The 15,060-nt window shown below is 44.5% G+C and overlaps 1 protein-coding gene across 7 annotated transcripts in view; it reads right to left on the bottom strand.

Moving 5' to 3' along the window:
- The window catches only part of ITPR1 (inositol 1,4,5-trisphosphate receptor type 1), a 346,469-nt gene that overhangs the window by 310,808 nt on the left and 20,601 nt on the right, over positions 1 to 15,060 (bottom strand). For all 7 annotated transcript variants that reach the window (XM_043442077.1, XM_043442078.1, XM_043442079.1 and 4 more), the window contains exons 3-4: positions 8,927 to 9,034; positions 4,441 to 4,511 (exon numbers count right to left, since the gene is read on the bottom strand). In XM_043442077.1, the coding sequence (XP_043298012.1) occupies positions 4,441 to 4,511; positions 8,927 to 9,018 (163 nt within the window). In that variant the 5' untranslated portion in view covers positions 9,019 to 9,034. The remainder of the gene's footprint in view (positions 1 to 4,440; positions 4,512 to 8,926; positions 9,035 to 15,060) is intronic.

The following is a 15,060-nucleotide window of genomic DNA, read 5'->3' as shown; positions in this document are numbered from 1 at the left end:
CAAGAACTGGACAATTTCCCCGATCTGAAAAAAGGGATTACACAATAAATGTCATCATCACCACCAAAGCTGATCTTGTTTCCCAGAAGCCCCAGTTATTTCTACTCCAACAACACTAGAGGTTCAACTTAAAAGAGCAGACCTTCTAGGATGGAAATGGACAGTGGTTGTTAGCTTCCATCTTCTCTTTGTAGAAGATGCCAGCGTATTTAGGACAGGGAACGGATGGGTGGGAATGAAAAGGAAAAGACAATCCGGAGAAAGGAAATCACTAACCACAAAGTTTCTATTCCCAGTTTCAATCTGATGTTTGCCTTCTCTATTTTCAGACTATGGGCAAAATGACCCCCATGAGGAAGAAGAGAGATTCTGCCTTACCTTCCACTGACACGGGCGCTTTAAAATGGTACCACATTAACAAAAGGACTAAATTAATTGAATGATTCTACACATCAGTTCTCATCACTGAGAGGACAAGGACATGGTCCAGAATTCATTCAGATAATGAAAATGCCTTGGCTTCCATGAAACAGAGCTGCAGCCAATCTTTTCTTCCTACCAACAACAACGTCAGGGGCAGGAGATACATTCAAAGGAATCTCAAAGAAAGCAATTCACTTGGAAGTGTACTTTTACTCATCCAAAAGAAGCAAGTGTGTTCAACAGTTTAACTCATCAGCATCTACTGTGAAAAAATAACAGCTTCCAGTCACCTGAGCAAGCCTCATGTACCCAAGTACTCTGTTTGGCTCCTTAGCCATATTACCTTCCTTCCTATATCTTTATGAGGAAGGAATTCTTTTCCCTCCATTTCATAAGCAAAGAAATAAGTTCAGAAATTTAAGTAATCCATCAAGGTCACTCAGCTTGTATATGGAACACTGGGCCTCGAATCCAGGCCCATGTGGTCCATGTACACACTGCTACCCACAAAGCATTTAAAGACAAAAAGACAAACCATATATAATTATTCTCTTATCATTATTCACATACAGCTTCTGTCCCTTCTGCCACCACCTATGAGGATCAGGCTCTGTACTGAGAACTGGGAATGAAAACACAGGAGTAACTGAGGCTTCCCAAGCCCTTAACTAAGGACCATCAGTACTAAATTTGGAACATGCATTGGATCGTCACAATAACCTTTTGAGCAAGGGACTAATACCATCTCGCGTTTCACAGACGGGAAAAGCAAGGTTCACAGAGGTTATGCCATTTGTCCAGGGTCATAGAGCTAAGAAATAGCAGAATTTGGATTTGAACCCTGGAAGCCCAATCCTGCAGCCTACGTTATTAACTGCTAGGTTTACAGATTTCAAGAGAAGCTCCCAGAATTAAAACCCCAAGTCAGAAGCCACAGGGAGTACACACATCAATAGGCCTTTGGTTTCCATTTACTTATGATGGAAATGGCTCTCAATATAGGAAGTAACTTGGCAGGGAAGCAACAGCAAACTCAAATGACAAAGTGTAGCTTGGCTGATCGCTCAGGTAAAGGCTCCATCATTTTAACCAGCCACTTGCCAGCATCTCACTTTTCCATATGTGACTGGTAAATTTCAGGGTGCATTGGTACAGCAAGGAAATGGACAAGAAATGCCACCCAATTGCCCAACGCACCATTTCTAAACATCAAAATGACTTCAACCTTCAAAACAGATCTGTATTTGGAAAGGCAGTAATACCTTTCAAAAGAAACATCTTTCTATTTTAGAGAAAAATGTTTCAAACACTACACCACAATTGAAGGGCTGCTTTTTGGAAAACATCGCCCAGGTTCCAGGGTGCAAGAGACCTTCCAGTGGCCGCAACAGGAGATAGGTCAGGGCCCCACACCTGTGCGCAGACGGCCTCCCACTCACCACGAGGAATTTAGGCAGCCGTGACCTACATTCACAAGGCCTGCCACAAAGCATGTTTTGAACCAGATTTCCCACAAGTACAAAAAAACCTCACAACCTAGAACACTTTATTTTTAATTTATGGGGAAAGACAGTCAACAAATCAACTCACTGTCACATGACCACTGGTGGAACCAAGCCAGGCCATAAACAGAGTTTGAGTGAGTGAAAGTCACCCAGTCACGTCTGACTCTGCGACCCCAAGCCCGCGAGGCTCCTCTGTCCATGGAATTCTCCAGGCAAGAATACTGGTGTGGGTTGCCAGTTTGGTTCTTTGCAAATAGCCTCTACAGGACTGTCACTTTTATCTCAAAAAAAAAAAAAAAAAATCTTTCAATTGGCCACCAGATATACATTTAAGCACCAGGCACTTTTATTCTAGTGCCAGGAAAACACACATCTCTTCTGACTTCCCCTGGCTATGATCTTGTTTATTTTAATGTTCTAAACTTATATTCAGATAGCCACTGGTTAACTTTAAACAGTATGCTAACATCTTTCTCAGCTTCCTTTCCCAGCTCTCAGAGCCCGGTTGCAGAATAAGATAGGAGCTCACGTTGGACCCAGGCAATAGGCTCCACATCACTTCCACTTGGTCCCACCTGTAAAGGCACTGTGTGGACCAGCTTCCTGCTGCATAATAAAGCCACGGGTTTATAGCTCAGGCCCTAAGAGCAGTGGTTCATAACCTAGGCTGCAAGGGAGACTCAACCAGGGAGTTTTCAAAATATCTCAAATGCCTATTAAATGAGAATCTCTGGAGGTGGAACTCAAAAGTGGGTGTTTTTGAACGTCCCCCGGGTGATTTCTCAGCCCAAGTTGAGAATCCCAGCTCCTACTCCATCCATCACCAACTCTATGATTCCAGACAAGTTACTAAACCTCCACCTTCGAGGGCTTCAATCCCCTCCCAGGGGGAGCAGACCCCCTAGAAATGCTGGCAGAGCCCTCGGCACAGTATGAGTGTGGCCACACTCAATGCTGGCACAGAGTCCCTCATGCTTGGCTCTTTTAAATGGTAAAACTGCAGCACATTATATAATTCAGAAGGAAAGGCTTAATTCTACAAGTGAGTGATGGGATTATGATCATTGGATCAAATCTTTCTGCTGCGTTCAGGATTCTGATTTGGAAGGTGACATGGAGCAGGAACTGAGAAGAAAAAGGCAACAGAAGTGTATAGGCTTATGTTAGTGATTTTTTTTCTTAAACGGACTCCCACCAGCCCCCTCCCCCAGGTGAAAACATGCTCCTGGCAGCCTCACGCCAACTGGATGCAGCACAACGCCAAACACCTTCCAAATGGCTTCTCTCCATCTGAACAAATGCCTCCTATTTTATTCTAATTTCTGGAGATTTTATTCAAAAACCTCAAACAGTTTCTAAATCACGTAAGAACAAAAAGAAGTCATGACTCGAAAGATACAATCTGCAAACAGCAAGGTTTAAACTCTCTGGGACAGAGGCCATCAGTCAAATAGTTAACCCACTGGGTTCTCAGCCCTGGCTGTAAATAAAAATCACTGCCCTAAAAATGCCAGTGCCTAGCCCCCAACCTTGAGAGATTCTTTGTTTGGAGAGGGGCCCTGGGCAGCCACATAATTTAATATCTCTCCCAGATAATTCTACTACGTAGCCAGAGCTGAGAAGCGCTAACTACAACAGCAGCAAAAAATAACAACAAAATGTTTTTCATTTTAAGATACCAACTATATTTTAGACACCTCCTGCAATACACTAAGAGAAAGCAATGGCACCCCACTCCAGTACTCTTGCCTGGAAAATCCCATGGACGGAGGAGCCGGGTAGGCTGCAGTCCATGGGGTCGCAGAGTTGGACACGATTTGAGGGACTTCGCTTTTACTTTTCACTTTCATGCATTGGAGAAGGAAACAGCAACCCACTCCAGTGTTCTTGCCTGGAGAATCCCAAGGACGAGGGAGCCTGGTGGGCTGCCGTCTCTGGGGTCGCACAGAGTCGGACATGACTGAAGCGACTTAGCAGCAGCAGCAGCAATACACTAATCTACCTTCCATGGAAGACATTTAACACAAGAGGTCCCTAAAGAAAGCCAATAGTCAAGGCCACCAGGAGGAAGACTGCCCCATCTATGCCTTTTAACTCAAAAGCTAAGTGTAGTAATAGCCTCCAAGGTGAGGTATGTAAGGACAGCAAAGGTCCCAATGGAACACCAAGTTCCACTGAAATACCACATGTTCCTTGTGACTCAATCCATAAATCCTACTTGTTCAAACACAAGTATAAGGCTTTAAACTGAATTCGTGCTTACCAGCATGTATTCAAGTGAAAAAAAATGAAGGTCCTAATACAAGCCTTCCTGATCTTGACAATGAACTTATTTATGCCTTTTAAGAGTTCAGAAAGCCTGAAACTGGCCTCATACATCTTAAAAATATGTAGGCAAATAAACCTATGACTGACTTAAAAAAAAACCAACAACTATATCTGCACACAGCAACAGACTTCATGAATTTTCAAATGAGGCAAGGGACCCACTCCGGAATGGTCCCCAACTTACCTCTGAATTTCTTGGGTGGATTGTTAAGGTCCCCGGTTTCTGGCTGCACAACACAACGGTCATCAACCAGGCTGCAAAGAGAAGAAAGATAAATGTTGCACCAAACCAAGTCTAAGAAAATAAAACCCTAAGCAATTAGGCAAAACTCAAATACTCAGGGCTGTTCCTATGTAAAACTTAGGCTGCCCTAGCCTCCAGCCAGAGAGTGAAACCTCCTTCAAGAGCCCAAGACTCTGCTTCTGCAATGGACACATTAAGCTACTGTTTTCTGTGGCTCTTTTCCCTTAACCGCATCCAGAAGAGACCTGAACATGTGTGTAACAGCATATATATGTTCAATCGCGTCCGACTCTTTACAACCCCATGGTCTGTAGCCGACCAGGCTCCTCTGTCCCTGGGATTCTCTAGGCAAGAATACTGGAGTGGGTTGTCATGCCCTCCTCCAGGGGATCTTCCCCGCCCAGGGATTGAACCTGCATCTCCAGCATCGGCAGGCGAGTTCTTTATCACTGAGACACCTGGAAAGCCCCAGTGTAAGCTCAGCATGTACTGAAGCTCAGGTCGGACGCACAGCAAAAGGTCCTTGCACCCAAGCAATGGTAGCCAAGGGGCCCACTCCACGCCAGGCACGAACTAGGCCCTGGGATGTGAACATGGGTGGGAGGCAGGTCCCTGCCCTTTGGGAGCTCAAGGCTGGTTCATGCAGGAGCCAGAAAGACAAACTGACAAGGAGCATATAACCTATAGGCTCTAAGAGAAGAGGACAAAATACAGCCAGAAACTCACTGCACCTGAGGCTATCTGAGAAGCTGCCTGTGGAAGAGGTCAAACTGGGAACTACTGGAGACAGAAATAGAGGCGGAGGATGAAGAAGAAGGGAGCATTTTCAAGGGGAGGGAACCCTACATACACAAGCATGGGAGTAAGAGAGGACTTTGGAGCTTCAAAAGGACTAGTGGGGAAAGTGCACAAAATTACAGACAAATAGCCTGCCTCAAATTATATATAAAGACCCCATGTTTAAAATTCCAACTGATCAATCTGACTTGTACAACGCCTTTAGAAGAACTGATTTGTTTAAAAAAAAAAAAAAAGAAAATTTTATTTGAACAGATGAGGAAAATTGAAGCTCTGAGGAGTTTACATGACTTTTCCAAGTTCCTAGAACTGGTATAGGCAGGATTAGCTCATTTTTCAAGTGGTCACAAAACCTGCTACCAGCTAATATGGTTTTCCAAGGGTTCTTCTATTAATTTATGTCTTATCCTAAAGGCAAGTTACCATTAAATAAACAGCCTTAACACTCACTGCTTCTTTTCCAAAATCTGCCAACACATCCTAAAATTCTTTCACACATCTTTTAAGATCCTAAATCAGAGTCCCTATCTTCTCATGAAGTCCCCAGGTCCTTCCTGCCCCAGCTCTCTTTGCCTGGCCTCTGTCCCTCCCCGCCACTCCCCATCTCACTGGGCTGAAACACAAATGATACACTAGGTTAACAAGATCCTTGAGGGCAGAAAGCTTGCCTGCTTTGTGACCCAGAAGGTTCCACCCTTCACCCAGGGCCAGTACACTTCCTAACCAGGCTGGGGACTCAGTATCTATTTAGTGGATGAATTGAAGTGTCTAGAATAGTCCACTAGCAACTTGCCTCCTTCGGCTCTAAGACATAGGCTCCCTTCATTAACAAGAGGGATCGTGTGGTCACAGCCTCAACGTTCATGCACAAATCAAGAGCAGAGAGTGTATACATAAAGCCCTACAAACCGTGAGCCCCTCCAAGTATAAATAAGGAAACGCCACCAGATCTAATATGTGTAGGCAGGAGCTGGGGATAAAGGTGGGGAGTGGGGTGGCGTGCCTTGGAAGTCAACGTAGGGCTTGGTAAATTAGTCAAGTTCTCAGACAAGGAGGTATGGGTAGGAGAAAGGGTCCCAGTCTAGGTTAGAAGAAAATGAACTGTGGATGGCCTTCAGCCACCTGCTAGCAGCATGCCATGGACTGTACCATTTCACTCCCGCTGGTCTCAGGGTCCTCATCTGTAAAATTGAAGAGTTGGTCTCATGGATTCCCAAGTAGGGAGATGTTCATGAGCCTTTTTGTTTCTTAAATATAGTGATACCAAGTGCCCATCCTCCCCCGGCCTACTAAAGCCGTGTTCCAGGACGGGATCCAAGAATCTTTATTTTCACAAGTTTCGCATGTGATTGAGAAGTACTTCTCTTGACACTACATGCCACACACTTGGGCTTTCCAAGGCCCTAGGTGAGTTTAAAGTTCAGTGAGTCAATAAAGCCATTTGGAGGTAACTTTCATCTATATAAATGGGACTGGGTTACATAAATAGCACTGGATGCTGATTCCACAAAAATTGGCAGTCACTCATCGTCATCCACAAGTAGCGCTCCATAAATGTAAAAAATATGAGAAGGAAAAAGAGGTCAAACTTTATTTTCCAAATCCATTTCTACACCTCAAGTATGTGCAGAGAACCAGGGGAATAAAATATTCATCTAAAGGAAAGACTAGAGCCCAAAACTTAATATAAAAAAAAGAGGGGTCATTCTCACGTTAAAGGGGAAGACCTTATTATCAATTTGTTCACAATACTTACGGAAAACTCTTCCAAAGCTCTGTACCTCATAGGAAATCTAAGAGGAGATGCTCTGGAAGAAAAAGAGGTACTAAGATTTTAGGGGCTGGCACAGTGGATTCAGCAAGTGACAGGAAGTGAGCCTAGGTGACTGGAAAGGCAGCGGCACCATTGAAAGAAATTAGGGCCACAGACCAGAGATGGAGCATAAGGTGGGCCTGAGGCTTAACAAGGTGTTCAGATAAGAGTTGCGGGCAGGCCGTGAGGATGGGGGTGAGCAAATTTAGCCAGAGAGGCGCGGTCAGCCAAGCTGGGAAGGGGAAGTTGGCCCCTCCAAGGGCAACTGTTAGAAGCACTGGTCCTTAAGTTCTCAGTCTTTGCAGCTATGAAACCCTGGGTGGGGGACTTCACCTCTCTGATGCTCAGAGATTTCTGCCCACATAAATAGCAGTAATGATAATGCTAACTTACGTAAAAAGCTGTCTGGGGATTAAAGGGATGGTGGATGTACAGCACATAGCACAGAGCTATAAACACTGACAGGATTCATATAGGGAGTTACCGCTGCTACTTACTATTGCAGAAAAATAAGACGATGCAAGATTCAACTAGAGATGGAAAAAGCAAGGAATCAGCCAAGAAGAAAAGAAGGACAACAGAGAGGCACAGGCAGCAGGACTCTGCCAAAAGCTACAGAAGGTATCTTGGACAAACTCCGGGAGATGGTGAGGGACAAAGCAGCCTGGTCTGCTGCAGACCATGGGGTCTCCAAGAGTCAGGCACGACTTGGTGACTGAACCACAACAGAAGGTATGTTATGAAGGGTGGGTCTTTAGTATAAAGAGATTTTAAAAAGGCTTCGGATCACTCATTTTTATTGGACGACTTTTGAAAATAAAATCTTTATTCAGAGAGATCCAGCTGAGCTATAGAATTCTTTACCTGAAATAACTTGTTCCTTGAGGCTGGAGTGACTGAATGAGTGCCTGGGAATACACTTTACAAAATACCACAGAATCAGCATACTTTAAATAGGAAGTCTGATTAAAAGGATGGTTCTGGCTGCTGTGACAATGAGGTTCTTAGAGAAATTGTTGCCTTCCTCCCCCGCCCCCACATTTGAGACCAGCTCTTGCCAAACACCACAATGCCACCCACCACTCCTTTTCATGCAAAGACATTACAGACCATGTACAACCCTTACAGAGATAACCACCTTCACTCCCCATTCTGCCTGTGTCTGCCCTTCGGGACTAATTCACCTCTCATTTCCTCTTCCAGACAATAGGAGGAGGAGAAGAAGGCAAAAGATAATCAAATGAATACATTAGGGACTGTATTTATACAGACTTGGGGGGAAAAAACAACTGAAGAAAGAACAGAACACCAGAAATCTGATTTAAAGAACTTGATGCCATTTGTAACTTTCAGATGCACACAGCGATGTGAAGCGGAAAAAGTTCTGCCTCAAAGAAGAGAGAGAAACACCTGAGACGTTCTGGTCTCTACTTGTACAACAAACAAGCCACCATTTAAAAATAAGAGCTTTTACAAAGCGAAAGCACTTCCCTGGGGTCCGTAAATACTAACATGAACATTCATCCCATACACTGTGCACTTTCCCTCTGACATATGAAAGAAGAGGCAATTACAATAACTCTGAATTAAGTCCTAACTGATGAGATTTCACTCTTGCAGAAGTGATGGGCAAATGGCATTTTTGTATAAGAGGTTAAACCTGGCTATTAGGAGATCTGATATATGTGATTCTAACCATCGCTGGAAAAATCAAATAAAATGGGAACATGCACGTCCTAGAAAAATCACCGTGTTGAAGGTGATGTTCTGATGGCTTAAACAAACCCTGCCACACAAGAAACCAGGTGCTCTTACCCCAAGGTGCTAATAAATCCATTTGTCGATCCTTCGGCGTACAGAGAACAAATGTCTCCGATGTGTAGGAAACTAGACATCTTGTCAGACATGTCTTTCTTGAGAATCCTAGACAAAGTAAAATATGCAACATTATTAGAAGGAAAGAAATGTTCGGGGCGGGACGGGGGGTGGGATAGTCACTGAGAATTGGCTTAGCTCAATTTTCCAAAGCATTCTACTTAAAAGTCAAATTTAAATCAGTGTGTGACAGGCAAGCAATTCGCCGAGCCAAGCAGGACATATGCAGCCACATTTTCCCCCATCCATCCTTTCATTTCAGGGTATTCCAACCACAGTAAGGCTTGTTTCTAACAAAACCATGACTGAATCCAATTCTCCAAGTTGAAGACCCTCAATAATAAATAGTGAATATAAAGACTGCAGGGAAGTCTGCCAAGAGCTCTGCAATGATTAGGAGCTGGAAAGTCTGACTTAGGAAACATTAACATGCTCAATCTGCCTCAGGGAATGTTCTGGCAGAAGGAAACACCTGGTATAAAACTTGGGTCCGGCCGGGCCTGGGGCTGAGGTACCAAAGGAACAGAATTAATATGAGGAAACCTAGTAATAAATACCACAAAGCTCTAGAGGCCTTTAAAGAATTCAACTACCTATACACTTCATGCAAATGCTATTCCATTGTCTTTCCTTCTCTTCCTTCACCACAAAACCCATGCAGAGGGAGAAAGACTCTCAGCACCTGGTCCAAACCATTCCGACGCAGCTAAGAAGAATGAGGCTGCAGTCCCTTAAGAACCTTGGTCAGGAACACACACAGCGCTAGAATATGTTCATAAATTCAGTAAATCTCTGCACAGCCCAGTAATCACTACACACACAAACACCACACACAAATTATCAACAAAAATACTGACATGACTCATAGAAAGAGCTTTCATCAGGGCCCTAAATATTGAGGAGTGGGAGTCAATTATAAAGAAATCTAAACTGACATTTACAACACAAGCTCAAGGACTTCCCTAGCGGTCCAGTGGTTAAGATTCTGGGCTTCCACTGCAGAGAGCAAGGGTTCGATCCCTGGTTGGGGAAGTTCAGAGCCGACGTGCCACACGGTGTAGTCACAAAGTAAAAAGAAAAAACAAGCTCAGTTCTGTGCCAAGAGTGTGTGCTGGCGTGGACTGCAGTAGCTCCTCATCATTTCCTCAGGCACCTGGAGTATATATGTTTAGGGTCACCTCGGTCTTTCCCAGACCTCCCTTCCGAACCCAGGCCCCCTTAAACATCCTTGCCCATCTCTTTACTCCAGTTTCCCTGCCAGAAAGCATTCACCCCACCATGCCACAAGACTTGGAATGGCGTGGAAAAGTATTCTCTCCTGAAATTGCTTTCCGGGTGCCAAGTTTTCTTTTCAGAAGAATTATGCCTCAGTGATCATCGGGAAACCTCAAGAAGCATTTCTCCTCCCTTTGCAGGAGTGGCAGGTATTGAAAACAAACCATGAAAGAACCTCAGTTCGCTGCTTGTGAGAAACAGCGAGGAAAAACTCATTTATCCTTCCAGCAGCCAAGATGCTGCAAGAGATAAAGAGCACTGCGTTGAACATGAACTTATGCAGAGAGATTGCACACAACTGAGAACACAAACTCTCAAAACGAAACAGCCAGAATCTCTAGACCTTGGGGAAAGATACAGAGACAACGTGCAGAGACACAGCTCGCCACAGCCCACTCTCTGAAATCGAACCTGTCATCCTGTCATTTCTTCTTAACTGTGTATTTCACACCCATAGGCAAACCGATTTTTTAAAACAGTGGTCCTCAACCTTTTTGGCACCAGGGATCGATTTTGTGGAAGGCAATTTTTCCATGGACCAGGGAGGGGAGAGGAGGGAACGGTTTGGGGATGATTCAAGCACATAACATTTATTGGGCACTTTATTTCTATTGTTATTACATTTGTCATCAGGCATTAGATCCCGGAGTTTGGGAACCCCCGTTTTAAACAACATCCCAAAAAGGCACCCAAAACAAAACCACTCACGGACATTAGTATTTCGCTTCTGCACTTATATTTAAAAGTCTTATAAAGGGTAAGGAAGTCAGTGTACTTCTGGGACTGATTACTGGGAAACCAGTTCTGTTTGAATGTTGAGTCAGACCGAATCTGTATCTTCACACTAGAAACTTCCAGAAGGATCCAGGGACAGTGATGAATGCAGGCGAGCAGATACATGCTCGGGAGGAGGGCAAGGGTCTTGTCTACTGTGACTGAGTCTCTCCTGGCCCTCTGAATCAATATTTGGCCCCAGTGGAGACCAGGCCGGGAAAGAGCAGGATGCCTACTAGTCTCTGAACTTTGATCACAACCTGGTCACCTTACTAGAAGTTTCAGGTCCTGAATGGGAAGCAGTGGACACAATTCAGTGTCCTGGAATGACAAAGCATGACATACTCAGTATTGCTTGCATTGATAATTGCAACAGAAGTCTGGGCGCCAGGCCCATGCAGCAAGGTTTTGCATTGCCACCATTTCTAATAATAATGGCTAGCATTTGGCAAGCATAATCATGCCCACCACCGGGCTGAGACCTTTACAAATCTTCTCAAATCCTCAGGACCACAGCATGAGGCAGGAACTACCACTATTACCATTTTGCTGTTGGGAAACTGAGCTGCCAAAAGGCTAAGATGCCCAAGACATATGTAATTAACAAGTAGGAAGGCCAGAGTTATAACTCTGGTCCACATGACTGGTAAACAGAGCTGTTCATCAATGGCGATGCCTGGAGCATGGATTAATGTTAACCATTCTTTTGCCTGGTGACAACATTAAGGAGAACTAATTTTCTTTTATGTGCACAATTCTATTTGCTAATTTTTCTTTGGTATTTCCTAATTTTTCTGTCACTGCCACATAATACCTTGATAAGTTAGGGGGGGAAATGAAGTTTCTTCTTCCTAATCAACATTCTTATTAAGTAGATAGTTGAACAAATAAACTTCAGGCATACATTTCCTCCTGAAAACGTGGGCTAATGCATCCACCACAGTTAATGGTCCTCAACTGAGCAATCTGCCAGGCATCCCAGTTAAAAAAGAGGAGGGTGGGGCAGGGACAGATTCTTCCCCAGGGTCCCAAACAATGGGTAGCCTCACAAAGGACCAGGCAGCCCCTCTCTGGTCTGGTGGGAAGCCTTTGGAAGGTTCCCCTCATCTACCATTAGCCAAGCAGAGGAGAAGAAGGATGAGGAGGGGGTAGAGAGGAGGAAGGAGGGGCACGGCCATCAGGGATGTCCTGGAACCAAACACCAGGAGAGTCAACAGAACAGGCCTCTGGGGTCTGGAGGGGAGGAGGTAGAAAGGCATCCTGGGAGCCATCCTCTGGATGACTTCCTGTTGTTCAGAGGCAGGATGGGAGAGCCTGGACCCGTGGTGCCTTTGAACTCCTCATCACTGTACCCAGGGCGCCCGTGCCACTCACACAGAGGCTGGGGATCACCTAACGGAAGAACAGCTGGTACCACCCTGCCCCTGAGCTGCAGGACCCTGGTACATCCGACACCTAGGGCTCGCTGCTAAGAAACTCTCAGTTGGTCAGCAGACATCCATGACAACAAGCCCAGGTGGTCAGCTCCAGAGCTCCAACCATTTCCCTGTCCACTAGCTGTTATTTCTGCCTGATTTTAGGGCTTCAAATTGCTTTCAAAATTGTGAATCACTATGTGGTACAACTGAGACTTATATAATACTGCAAATTAACTACATTTCAATTTTTAAAAATAAAAAAAATTCTTTAAACTTCTCCTGTTTGGTTTAAGAAAATAACTTCTGGGTATGCAATGCACAACGTGACAAGTGTAGGCCATAGTACTGTATTGTATATTTGAAAGTTATCAAGAGTAGATCTTAAAGGAAAAGATCTTAAAGGAAAAAAAAACTGTATAACTGTGGTGCAGATGTTAACTAAATTTACTATGGCGATCATTTTGTAATAGATACATACATCACATCATTATGGTGTACACCTTAAACTTATACAATGTTGCACACCTTACACTTATACAATGTTGCATGTCAAATATCTCAATAAAACTGGAAAAAATTAATAAATTTTAAAAAATCAAATTCAATAAAGGAAAGGATCTCCTGCATAAGAAATCAGCAGGGTATCACACAAATGGACTCTTTTGTGTCCTATGACGACGTATTTTTACTTTAAGGAAGGTAATTATCCTGCCTAATTCACCCCTTGAGAAAAAGCTGAACAATGTAGAATTATACTGAAATTCCCAACCACAGAGCATTCTGAACTTTCCAAATATACAAAATCATAGAATAAAGGTCGGAAGCAACCCTGCAAACCCTGTAATTCCATGTCTCGCCCAATAATAGAACTACCCCCACCCCTACCCCACCATGTCGCTTAAGGCATGGTTGTGTCTTCTGTGTGGACACCAGCAATGAGGCCTATCCTAGGTTCAAACAGGTAGTTGGCAAACACTCCTGTCCCCACTCCTCCCACACAATGACAAGCGCCTCCCAGAATTTCTGCTACTGATCTGTCTTCTGATGCTCCAAGATCTCTGAACACGTGAACACTCTGATTTCTCCTTGAGACGTGGCTTCTTGTCAGCAGCCTCCCGCATTCCTGACACCGCCTAGTTTCAGGAGCCAAGGTTCCAACCCTCTTCTCTGTAGGGCTTCCGGCCAGATCCACACCTTCCCTAAGCCTTACTTTTCCCATCTGTAAAAGGGGGACAAATAGAGTGCTTCCCTCAGCAGGTGGTCATAAGGCTCCATGAGATCACCTTTATAAAGCACCTGCTGATGTACTCAGTTGGCCAAAAAGTTCATGCGGCTTTTCCCGTAAGTGCTTATGGAAAAACCCGAGTGAATTTTCTGGCCAACCTGATATCTGGCAGGAAGTTAAATCATGCCATCCATGAAAATTATCAGTATTTCTAGACCACCTCCACCTCCCGCCACTGCTCTGACCAGTTAATGCACCTCCTAAAATAGGCTTCTCCCAGAGAGGCTTGACCGGGGTAGAGAAAGGTGGATCACTCCAGCCTCTGTGCTGTCCGCGGGCAGATGGATCTGTGGCAGGTTTGCTGAGCCTCACATCACCCGCTGGCCCAGCTTCAATTCACTGTCCCCTGAAACTGCTCCCTGAGCAGAGTGGAAAGAAACGGGATGCTGGATTCTATGTGTTAAGAAAGGTAGGAATAAAAATGCTCCGATTCAGAGATCCCCTTGCAGAATCGGGTGGTGGTCCTCCGATTCTGAGGTCACACAGCCTGTGTTGCTCTCGGCCTTTCCTACACCTCCCTGGTCGTCTTGTCCATTCTACTGCCCCCAGTGGCTTCTATACCACGAAGAGCCACACATCTGTATCTCCTGGCCAAGAGCTACTGGGGTTCAGCTCCAAAATGCCCACAGCATCTCAATGGACCAAAAAGAACTCACCCGTCTGCCCAATCTGCTTCTCCTCCTGCACACTCACATCATCGGCCTCCACAAAGTCTGGGGGCACCTCCCATCCTCTCTCACCTTATTCCTATCACAGGACTTCTGCCCGTGCTGGCCCCTCAGATCCAGAACACACTCATGCCTGTTCCATCTCTTGCCCTAATAAAAGTCCAGATCGGTCTGGGATCTGTTTGGCATACCACTGCATTCCTATCACCAGTGCTGACCACGTGGTAGGTGCTTAGTAAATATGTCAAATATACGAATGATGACATTTAAATGAACATCAAATCTTACTGATTTTAAGCTTGGATATATTTCTTGAAGCCTCTACTTTTTAAAAATTCCTCTGCCCACCCCCCAAATCTCAGGCAAAATCATTTCTCAATTGGGCTTCATTCTGATCTTTTATTGTTTCATTTTTTAAAAATTTTTATTACAATATAGTTGCCTTACATCATTGTGTTAGTTTCTACTACGTACTAAAATGAATCCGTTATACGTATACATACACCCCCCTCCCATCGGGACTTCCTTCCCATTAACATCACCACAGTACCTTAAGTAGACTTCCCAGTGCTACACATTGGGAATACGTTCTCACTAGTTATCTACTTTATATACAGTATCAAAAACATATATACGTCAATCCCAATCACTCAA

Source organism: Cervus canadensis, chromosome 22, assembly GCF_019320065.1.
Source record: "Cervus canadensis isolate Bull #8, Minnesota chromosome 22, ASM1932006v1, whole genome shotgun sequence".
Classification (NCBI taxonomy): domain Eukaryota; kingdom Metazoa; phylum Chordata; class Mammalia; order Artiodactyla; family Cervidae; genus Cervus; species Cervus canadensis.
Note: the sequence above shows the minus strand (reverse complement) of the source record. Positions and strands in the feature narration are given on the sequence as shown.